Here is a 12,038-nt window from a genome sequence, read left to right as displayed (position 1 = left end):
CTTGTTGTTAGTAATAGCTTCAGTGAGTGAAGCTGCTTTATCTGGCAATGCTTTTCACACAAAATGTTGTATTGAACAGAAAAATATGTCATGGTTTCGGTGAGTGAAGCTGCTTAAACCGGCAATGCTTTTCACACAAAATGTTGTATTGAACAGAAAAATATGCCATGGCTTCGGTGAGTGAAGCTGCTTAAACCGGTAATGCTTTTCACACAAAATCTGATATTGAACAAAAAAATATATCATTGTTTTAATGGGTGTGTTCGGCATTTATTTGTTGTTAGTCCAGGTTTGCATCGGCGAAAGCTTTATCAATAAATTATTCAAGTTTCCGAACATGACTGAGTTCACTTTTAGTTATATAAGTCAAATAATAACTACACTAATCTTCAGTAAAAAACATACCGTAGCCTATATTCAAGCGGGTGGTAGGCTTGAGTGAAGAGAAACTTAGTTTTCCATCAAAACCCCGACTAGGTTTTGCCAAAGCTGAGCTGACACAATCAGCAGAATAGCACCTAAATGAACGGGCGCCACAGTGCTCCGCACCTAAATATCCTGACGCCACAGTGTGCGCGCCTGTTTGACCAGCGCCTAACTGTCTGCGCCTAATAGACGTGGATCCAAACATAAAGTTTCAATTAAACTGAATTTTGGTGAAAAATAATTTTAACAAGTAAAAATTCGAAAAATTTTCAAATTAAGTTACACATCTGGCCAAGCTGCATGGCACTTCAAAAATTTATCACTGCCAGTAAACGCATATCCATAATCCATATTGATGTACCATTTTAACATGCATGGTTAGAATTCTCAGGTCTGCTACTATTCGGCGAGAGCCTTTTTTCAGCGAGGGCCTTTTTCGGCGAGTGCCCTATTCGGCGAGTTTTGGAAAATCAAACGATGCCTTCTGCAAATCCAACGATTGAATATTATTGAATATTCAGACATTGAATCAATGTAAAAATGAACTGTTAGGCTAACTGGGTTCTTGGAACAAATCGAAGGGCTTCTGTGAATGTTTCTCAGTTTCAACGTATCCTAGTCAGCAAAAGTTCTTTTCTCTATACGATTTCAATGTTTAGCGACATTAAAACGATGTAAAAACGGCAATTTCTGCTGGTCGGGATGACTAGGCTACGGTACCTGATAATTTCCTTTCAATCCTAGCTGTAGGCCACACATTTGGTTAGCCTTTTCATTCTGTTACTACAATGTAAAAATGAACTGTTCGGCTAACTGGGTTCTTGGAACAAATTTTTGCTGTTCGGGATAACTAGGGTACGGTACCCGATAATTTCCTTTCAATCCAAATCCAAGCTAAGCTGTCCAGTGTCCACACATTATTGTTGATCCAAAGTAGGCTAATCATTTTAACTATTCAAAAGTACTTCAAACATTTTATTTTTAGTTTTTTCTGCACAATTTCAACGTTTAGCGACGTTAAAACGATGTAAAAACGGTAATGATAACCTTTCAAAAAATCGCCCGATAATTTCCTTTAAAAATTTCAGAAACTTGATTGCAAACATAATCAGAATAAATTATGCACAAAGAATAATCAACAATTCATTTGCAATTTATCTATAGCTTTACATTGAATGAAAGAAGTTTGTATCACAACTGGGGAGTCAAGGTGGAAATGAAAATTTCATCATGTCCAGTAACATTGTTCGTTCCTAACACTGTATCAATTCAAACTACCTATTTTAATTGTGTTATTTATCTTTGCTAAAGTCGGACCACATTGCTATGACTCCCCAGCCATGATTCACATATTTTTGAAAACTGATTGCTTTGACAATATCCCAATACACCAATGGGATTCTACCAGGGATATCTAGAGAAGGGGATATGAAGGCTCGCAGCGATTGCCTTATTCTCATGACACTACCAGGGCGGTAGTTTGCAGTGCTTTAACATGTGGTTCTTTTTAAAATCGTAGAAAGTTTTGTAGTGCAGCTGGTACAATGAGCTACAGAAGACAGTTAGCAATTGTTACGTAGAGCATATTTAAAGAATACTTGTTTACAAAGACAGTTGAAAAGTTACCATTAAGCTGTTTTTTTTTTAACAAAGCCTTTGCAGTAGGCTAGATGTAAAGCAAGTATATATGTAGTTGAATTAACAAGCAACCATGAGCATGCTGTGAACATCCAGGCCTGATGCTAATAGCGCAATGCAAGTTATCATAACAAGATTTATTAAACTACTATCGGTGCCAATTGTCATTTTACGATAAACACAGATTATTTACGATAAACAAAAGCCCTTCTATTGTCAGACTTCATAAAAGCCTTCGTATCCCCTTCTTTAGATATCCCTGGATTCTACATACAGCTTGATTGCTTATGCTAATTTCATTCCGAAATTAATAGGCACACATGTAGAGTTGTAGACTAGTTGTTATAGGCAATTAGTATGTCAGTTTTATTTGTACTGTGTTTAGTGTGAAACTATCAAAGCATATGTTTCAACCTAAAGTAGTAAAGTATAGACTAGGGATTGTTGGAATGAATGAACCAAATAAAATTTAATTAGTGGTTTCCTAATGCAAAAATTGATTTTTTTGATGGATGTCAAATTGCCAAACCACACATTACCCACCTAAGAATCGAAATAGGAGCATTTCCAATTTTTCAGTGAATCCACTAAAGTGTATATATGCTTTTTGACTAGCTAAGAACGCTTTCTAATGTGACAAGCATTCTACCAGTAGCACGCTGCAATTATTCCTTCACACACAGAATGATTCAACAGAGCAAAGATTCAGATGGAAGTAGGCCAAAACTGTGTTATGACATAACTTTGATTCAAAAAGTATAAATTTCTCTCCGCCGTACTCGCCACTCGGTCGGGGCAACTTGCTTTAAAAAGCATTATGTATTGTAGGCTGATGATGATGATGATGATGATGTTCGCCCTTCGTTTCCGAAGATGGCCAATGAGACTGAGATCAAGTTTCTTTTTTCTTTTTTTAGTGTTGACTTTGGTCAGTGTAGGCTACATGAGTGCGGAGATGGCTGATGAGGCCTATCTGTGCGGTGAAACTTCTGCTGCAGGATGGACATTGGAAGGATGGTTGGCTAGGGCCAGGGTTGTTTGAGGCTCGGGCCTTGCGATGTTCTCGTTTTCTGACAGCAGATAGCGTACGGTGTTTCTCAGCTGATTCTGCGCCTTTATAAATAAGACTGCGCCATGTTGGTCGTTCTGCGGCTAAGTCTTCCCACGAATCTACGTCGATGGCGAATTCTTTCATGGAAGCTTTTAAAGTGTCCTTAAAGCGTTTTCTTTGACCACCTACATGACGTTTGCCGTTAGTCAGTTCTCCGTAGAGCAGTTGTTTAGGAATGCGGTGGTTCGGCATCCGGTGGACATGGCCAGCCCATCTTATTTGTGCCTTTTTTACGAGGGTAAGAGTGCTGGGCATGTTTGCTTTACTGAGAACGTATTGTAGGCTACCAACTTAATGTCTAACCTAAAGCAACTAGAAAAATCAAAATTAAGATTTGAAAAGATAGAGAAGTACAAAACCTCAAATGACTTACATTCTTAATGTAATGTTCCTTTTTAGCCTACACTAAGCCTACATTTTTACAATATTTTAATTCATAGATCTGACATTTTTCAATGACAAAAGGCTGCAATTTGCTTAAAATAGGCCTACTCTATTCTGCCAAGAAACTTTAACAAAAATACAAAACAAAATTCTGAATGTGAAGCTGACTCCTGTCTAAGAAAACTGGAGAAAAAAAACAACTGGAGACAAATATCTGACATCGAAAAAACAACATCAAATACAGAAATGATGTCTTCTGCATTGGGTTGAGTCACTGCCTGTTCACATTGCTTGGATACAACTGTCATGTGCCCCACAGCAACACAAAACTTTCATCAACTGCATCACTAAAGGTATATGTCTAAATAACTAAAGCTAAATATATATAAAGCTAAACAACTCTACTATAAATAGAAATACATGATGAAACTAATTAGGCTAATCAATATACATCTCCCTACGCTACAGCCTACACATAGACTTATTTGTTCTTTTTTCTGGACTGATACACTCTTAAAATTAGGCAATAACCAATGCATCTACATTAAGTCAGCTATCGTATTTTAGTAAAGAATAAATTTGAAATGAAAAAGATATGATATATATATAGTTAGTTTCTAACACATCATCAATATATTAATGTAAAATAGGCTTCAATCAAGTTTGTCTGCTTGCCAAGTTTGCCTATGATCATAAGTCAGTTTTGAATAAATAATGTTTTAGTCACATTATCATGAACCTGATAACTTATATGCTAGATCTTTAATTTATTATAAATACTAAAAAATACACACAAATAAAAACAACTCCTGAGATACGTCTGGTTCCAACATCAATCATTTAAAGATAACAAAATGCAACAAAAAAACAGTTTTTTGAATGCCAAAAACTGGTGAAATAATAAATATGATCTGCTCAACTCAACAAACCTACTAAATTGTTTAATAACTTGTGAAAAATAAATTTCAATATGGCATATAGGCCTATTATATATACCTTTTACATTTGAAGCATGAGCAACTATATATACAATTTTATTACTCATATGAATGTACTCTGTGCACAAACAGCAATAATAATTCACAACATTTTGCAGGTAAAGTATAATAATTCTTAATTTCATTTCTAGGAATGTTTATTTCAGAGTACTGGAATATTTTGAAATGAATAATATTTTTGTATTCCATTAAAAAATGATACAATCAACATTATGAGGGGAATGAAAAGTTCTACAATTTTTTTTTTATGTTTTTGAACGAAACAAAGTGACGAGTTCACCTATTAGATGAGTTTTCAACGACTACTTCATGATTTAAGTCTAGTTTAAAGTTGGAACTAACTTTAGAAAGATTGTTATTCTGAAATTGACATTCTCATCAATTTCACACAATCCCTATGCATTGCATATACAAACATAACAAGACTACTTACCCAAGATAGCAACCACAGCTAAAGCAAAAACCAATCTTTTCATGTTGCTTTTTGAACAAACAATTTAACTTTAATTTAACTTGACCTTGACCAAAAATCAAAACGTGTACCTAAAAAACAAAGATATTACGTACAGTACCAACATGAAGCTAAAAACAGAAAAGACTTAAGCTACATGTGTACAACCCTGATTGTATCAACATTTCAACTTGAAAGCAATGCGCTGCATTCAAATGCACTTCAAAATACTCATGGTGAAATAAAAATTATTTTGATGCATACTGACAAGAAGTACGGTAGCTGAAAGTTTATGCTTATCAAAATTGTGTTTGTAATAATGGCCAATTTAGAAAGTCTATTAAATTCTATTGAAAAATCTACATATTCAAATATATTGTAAAACAGAACTATACCACTGCCTTGTGGTTTAAAGCTATTGCTAGCAATATGCTATGTCAATGGGGCTAAAAGTTTTTCCAAAATAACATCCAACATTACAAACGATATCATGTGAAATTAGATAACAATGACATCACAATAAGAAAAACAGAAAGATATCATACAAATCATAAATATTATATAAATCAAATATAGTTATTATAATACTCTCTAAACCCTTGACAGCCTGTTTCACCAACAAGGAGGATCATCAGAAGGTCATTATTCAAATAGAATTTCTATTTGAATAAGGACCTTCTGATGATCCTCCTTTTTGGTGAAACAGGCTGTCAAGGGTTTAGAGAGTAATAACTATATATATTTGATTTAATTCGCTCTGCTTGGCTTTTTGCTTGGCATTGAGCAGTTTTTGTAGTATTTATAGTTTTCATTGTTTTAATATTATATATGTATGACGTATATATGTAGTACATGAAACAAGCTTTGCATGTCCAATTGTCCATTGTCAACATCAGCCTTAGTAATGAACAGTTTCATGTGCCAAAACATTTAAATTTTTGTTTTGGTGTTTTCAGTGCATATGTATGACCTAACAAGGTTACATAATTGTGAAACAGATTTGAAGAAAACACACCATCAAACCAAAGTTTATTCCAAACTTCTCATTCTGTGTACTCTGAAACTAGCAATAAAATTGGCAGCAAATGGTGTATCAGAACAGAGAAACATGATTCTTTGACAGGATATAAACACTTAAATTTTTGTATATAATATCTTCTACATTGGTTTACCACATGACCACATCTTCTATGATAAATGGGTTTTCAATTTTTTTTTTAAATATTTATATCTTGTTGTCCAGTGTAATCAAACAAATTTTCTTTCTGTTTTTCAAGTTCAAGGCGATAAAAATCTCTAACTCGAATGAAAAATGTACAAATGAAACATGTGTACATACCGTAGTACTACATATGTACACAAGACAAAACAACAAAATAGTTTTAAAAAGTTGTAAAACATAAACCAACATATCTGTATTCAAACTTATGTCATATAGACAGAAAAGCAATGAAGTCTACTTTGTTTCGACAATGCAAATCTTATAAACAGCTGAAGTTCTGTGTATTTCAGTTATAGGATGCATGCTACAATATTGTGTTCAATGAATGTATAATACAGACTACAGAAAGTTTTGATTTTCACATGTGGAGGAAATGACTTTGATATTTATTTCCTAAAACAATTAAGTTAGTATCCTATGATAACTAACTTATGCTAATAAAAAATTTCCTTGGTCTCGCTAGGTGCTTGTTCCACAGGGCAATATGGACACTTTACTTTAGAGTTTATGACCAACTTGTGAAGAGCATCTGTTGAAATGACGTGGCCACAAACCAAACGCAAAGGAGGATTTTTTGAAGTGGTCTGTTGTCGTAATATAGGACAAGCAAAGACAGAGTGATATTGTGGCGAATCTTCTAAATCAAGTTCAATTGGAAGTTCATCATTATTTGAAAACAAACCAGAACACTGTCGTTGTTCAATAACTGACTTGATTGCTACTAAAGCTGGGAGTGCCTGACATCCGGCACTAAAAATGGTCATCAAAGGGCTCTCAATTGACATTCCCATGGTGCGGCATGCTTCTTTAGAAAAAGATTCATACACGTCATCCCATATATGTTCAGAGAACAAATGTGCATAAGGAGACTGGGATATATCTTGTTTCAAATAAAGAAAACAACCCATTAATTGCTGAACATCAAGACTGTACTCAGGACAAAACTGTTGAAAGTGCTTAGAATATTGAAGTGCTTCATGTTGATGAGATGAGCCTTGTTTTAAGATTTGCAAAAATTTCAGTCGATGTAATTTGAACATAAGATTGCTTTGATTAGTACTCAGCTGCTCCATACTCTTTCCAGCCCACTCTAAAGCAAGATCAACTTGCTTATTTTTAAGACTTTGCAGTATTTCATTCATTTCAACAAATGGTTTATGCCACCTATCATCAACTTGTAAAGAACATTCTTTTGCAAGGCTTTCTGCAACCGTCAATGATCCTTTTCTATAGAAGTGTTCACAAATGGCAGTATTTAATAAATTATGTTGATTTTCATCTTCCAAGATTTCAGGCATACTAACAGAGTTACATTCAGCATCAAAATTTCTGTCTATGGTTTTGCCAATCTTCGATACGCTACTGTGTAAATCTTTGTGTTGTGATGAAAGTTTTTGACAAAACAGTTTCATTTTTTTGTTTTGTTGGTTCAGGAGCACTTGCTGTGACTTAGTCAAAGTACTATCTGCATCAAATTGAAGAAATTCTTCTTTAAGTTTGCTAATTTGTTCATGAAGTTGGTCAAGATTGGAAAAGTTTTGCTTCTTGTAAGATGTAAACTTACTTAAAAGTTTTTCAACATCCTTTTCTGTATTTAAACAACCCTCCATGATACAACCACAGCCTAAAACAAAGTTTATTAACACATATGATAGCTTTCAGAAAAAATTTTGGACAACAACAATTTAAAAAAATGAATTATGTATTGTGTCATTGATTGTGTGGCCGAGTGGTGAGAACATCTGCACGATGCTCAAAAGGATGTGGAGTCAACACTGCTCCAGAGCACACGGCTGCGTTGCAGCAAAGACACTTAATATCATGCCTAAAGAAGGGGGGCAGCTGATTGGTTATCTTGTTTAGTTCTTAAGTTATAGTGATTTCAATAAACCAAATCCAGGGGGTAAGGAGGTAGGGATGCAACCTAGTTCGTACCCTGAACAGTTCGTAGTACCCTCAGTTTGTACTCTGAAAAGATCGATGGAAAAAATAAAAAAAAGCAGAAGTCGCTGATCGCAGTTTCCGCAAACATTTTAAAATTTTCCCCCTGAAAAGATCGAGAAAAAGATAGCACAAAGCCAAAGTCGCTGATCGCAGTTTATTAACCCTTACCCTAACGCTAACCCTCGCTCATTGCAGTTTTCGCAAACATTTTTCAGTAGTTTCCGCTAACCGCAGTTTCTGCTAACCCTTACCCTAACCATAGAGTAATCTATGCTCTAACCCTCGCTGATCGCAGTTTCCGCAAACATTTTTCTGCAGTTTCCGCTAACCTTTACCCTAACCATAGAGTAATCTATGTTCTAACGGTTAGTTAGAGTCTAACCCTAACCCTTGTTGATCGCAGTTTCCGCAAACATTTTTCCGCAGTTTTGCAGTTTCCGCTTACCCTAACCATCGAGTAATTTATGCTCTCTAACCCTAACCCTCGCTGATCGCAGTTTTCCCAAATATTTTTCTGCAGTTTTGCAATTTCCACTAACCCTAACCCTCGAATTTGTTTGCGGAAACTCCGATCAGCGACTTTGGCTTTGTGAGCTATTAAACTGCAATCAGCAACTTCGGCTTTTTTTATTTTTTCTCTCAATCTTTACAGAGTACGAACTAGGTTGTACCCTAGAGTAATCTATACTCTAACCCTCGCTGATCGCAGTTTCCGCAAACATTTTTCCGCAGTTTCCGCTTACCCTAACTCTAACTATCGAGTAATCTACTGGTATGCTCTCTAACATAACTGATTAACCCTTGCCAGGGCTCGAAATTCGTTTTTATTGACGGCGGACAAACGTGTCCGGTTTTAGCAGCTATCTCAGCGGACAAATTAAGTCTCACGGTGGACACACCGGTTTTTGCGTCAATCGTCATGCTTAATCAGTTTATCTTGAAAATTCTTTGCCATTTGAGAACTATAGCTACGGTTTGGAATGCATTTTATAATTTCAGCAAAGTCACTCTGAAAGACGTGCGCTTGAAGAGTCAAAGCGCCGTGTACCTGCTCAAAACGCCGCATAACTGATTAACATCTACCGAACGAGGTCATGTGGCTTCTTGCGTCACAATGCTCTGGGCACGAGTCGGAACAACTTCTACACTAACGCTAGAGCTCGGCCGATATCACTTTTTCAGGCCGATACCGATATCAATATTTATGAAATTTTTAGGCCGATACCGATATATATCGGCCGATATATATCAGCTACGAAAAATTTGTTACCAACAAAGTTATTAAGCAACAAACCAGTCCAAGAAAGTTTATGCATTAGTTGCTGTGATGGAAAAATCATTCTTAACACTAATCACAAAAAAACACCAAACAAAAAAGAAACAACCCAGGCCTCGAAATTCGTTTTTGCTGACGGCGGACAAACGTGTTCGGTCTGAATTCTTCGCCATTTAAGAGCTATGGCTACGGTTTGGAAGGCTTTTTAAAATTTCAGCAAAGGCTTTCATCAGACCAACGAGGACTGCGCTTGGAGAGTCAAAGCGCCGTGTAGCTGCAGTACGCGGCATAACTGATTAACTTCCATCGAACGAAATCGTGTGGATTTTTGCGTCACAATGCTCTGGGCACGAGTCGGAAAACTTCTACACTACTATTTTCTGCTGTACAAAGTTTCACTGCGCATTTTCTTTGGGTATATTTTTGCGTGTTATGTGAGCGAAAGTAAATTTTCCATGGGCCTTTTTTTTCTTACTGTAATACCAAAACTTAACAAATTTTGCTTCATCTTGCTGTAATAACCTACTCGTATAATCTAACTTTGTAATGAACCTTGCCTTATCAATATTACTCAGAGATCAAAGCCAGACATTGTGACGTAAGACTTGAACTAAGTTGCGCGTGCTTCCATCGATTCTTAGCGAATAATTCACCTTTGTTATGTTGATTCAATGTCATCAATCGTTGAAGCAACGTAAAACTCGAAAGTTTTCCTGCTTGAATGGAAGCTAAGGGATACAGTATTAACATTTTCTAGATGCGCGCGCTAGAATGCGCGGGAAATTATATTCTCGCAACAATTGTTTGTGCTATGCAAGCACGTTTGAGCAACTTGTGTTTCTTCTAAAGGCATGTATGGCTGGTTTTGAGTACGCTTTTGCTGGCCGATGTTTATCGGCGAAAAATGGCCGATACAATATATCGGCTACACCTGATATCGGCCGATACATATCGGCTGACCGATATATCGGTTGAGCTCTAACTAACGCTACTATTTTCTGCTGTGCAACGTTTCACTAGGCTTTTTTTTAAGTTAATTTTTGCGCGTCATGTGAGCGAAAGTGAATTTTTCCTGGGCCTTTCCTTACAGTAATGCCAAAACTTAACAAATTTTGCTGCATTTTGCTGTAATAGCCTACCGAACTCGTATAATCTAATTTTGTATCCAACCTTGCCTTATCAATATTACTCGGAGATCAAAGCCAGACATTGTGACGTAAAACTTGAACAAAGTTGCGCTGATTAGTGTGGAAGTATCGGTACTCCTATCGATTCTTAGTGAAGAATTCACCTTTGTTACGATGATTCAATGTCATCAATCGTTGAAGCAACGTATAAATCGAAAGTTTTCCTGCTTGAATGGAAGCTACCCAGGCAACAAAATTTATCATTTTTACATTGATTCAACGTCTGCGTCTACATTGAATTAATATAAGAATGATAGATTTTGTTGTCTGGGTGAGAGATACAGCATTCATATTTTCTAGATGCGCTGGAAATTATATTCTCGCAACAATAATTGTTAGTACTATGCAATGACGATTTGTATCGTCAGTTTCCGTGTTATTTCTCGGCGGACAAATATGACCGATCTAGATGGTACTTCCCACGGACATCACATGCTGTGACGGCGAACATGACCGCCGTGAATTTCGAGGCCTGCCTTGCTGATCGCAGTTTCCGCAAATATTTTTCCGCAGTTTCCGCTAACCTTAACCCTCGAATTTGTTTGCGGAAACTCCGATCAGCGACTTCGGCTTTGTGCTATTAAACTGCGATCAGCGACTTCTGCTTTTTTATCCTTTCTCTCGATCTTTTCAGGGTACGAACTGTTCAGGGTACAAACTAGGTTGCGCCCAGGAGGTATTGGTAGGGGGTCTGGTGACCAGGCCTCGAAATTCACGGCGGACACGGCGGTCATGTCCGCCGTCACAGCATGTGATGTCCGCGGGAAGTACCATCTAGATCGGTCATATTTGTCCGCCGAGAAATAGCGGTAGAAATCGTCATTGCATAGCACGAACAATTGTTGCGGATATATAATTTCCCGTGCATTCTAGCGCGCATCTAGAAAATGTTAATACTGTATCCCTTAGTTTCCATTCAAGCAGGAAAACTTTCGACTTTTACGTTGCTTCAACGATTGGTGACATTGAATCAGCGTAACAAAGGTGAATTATTCGCTAAGAACCGATGGGAGTACTGGTACTTTTACACTAATCACGCGCAACTTAGTTCAAGTCTTACGTCACAATGTCTGGCTTTGATCTCCAGTAAGATTGATAAGGCAAGGTTGGTTACTAAATTAGATTACACGAGTAGGCTATTACAGCAAGATGCAGCGAAATTTGTTTAGTTTTGGTATTACAGTAAGAAAGAAAAGGCCCAGGAAAAATTTACTTTCGCTCATATGACTCGCAAAAATAACCTAAAGAAAAAAGCCTAGTGAAACTTTGCACAACAGAAAATAGTAGCGTTAGTGTAGTAGTTTTTCAACTTGTGTCCAGAGCATTGTGACGCAAGAAGCCACACGACCTCGTTCGGTGGAAGTTAATCAGTTATGCGGCGTAAAGCAGCTACGCGACGCT

The 12,038-nt window shown here is 36.7% G+C and overlaps 2 protein-coding genes across 2 annotated transcripts in view; both read right to left on the bottom strand.

Moving 5' to 3' along the window:
• The window catches only part of LOC145788060 (lysosome-associated membrane glycoprotein 1-like), a 50,612-nt gene that overhangs the window by 10,903 nt on the left and 27,671 nt on the right, over window positions 1-12,038 (bottom strand). The window contains exon 2 of the mRNA XM_082599855.1: window positions 4,991-5,695. Coding sequence (XP_082455981.1) covers window positions 4,991-5,033 — 43 coding nt within the window. The 5' untranslated portion in view covers window positions 5,034-5,695. The remainder of the gene's footprint in view (window positions 1-4,990; window positions 5,696-12,038) is intronic.
• On the bottom strand, window positions 5,101-7,949 carry LOC145788044 (E3 ubiquitin-protein ligase RMND5A-like). The gene has a single exon (XM_082599854.1). The coding sequence runs from the start codon at window positions 7,838-7,840 to the stop codon at window positions 6,665-6,667; it is 1,176 nt and encodes a 391-aa protein (XP_082455980.1). The 5' UTR covers window positions 7,841-7,949; the 3' UTR covers window positions 5,101-6,664.

This window comes from Aplidium turbinatum, chromosome 2, assembly GCF_918807975.1.
Source record: "Aplidium turbinatum chromosome 2, kaAplTurb1.1, whole genome shotgun sequence".
Taxonomy (NCBI): domain Eukaryota; kingdom Metazoa; phylum Chordata; class Ascidiacea; order Aplousobranchia; family Polyclinidae; genus Aplidium; species Aplidium turbinatum.
Note: the sequence above shows the minus strand (reverse complement) of the source record. Positions and strands in the feature narration are given on the sequence as shown.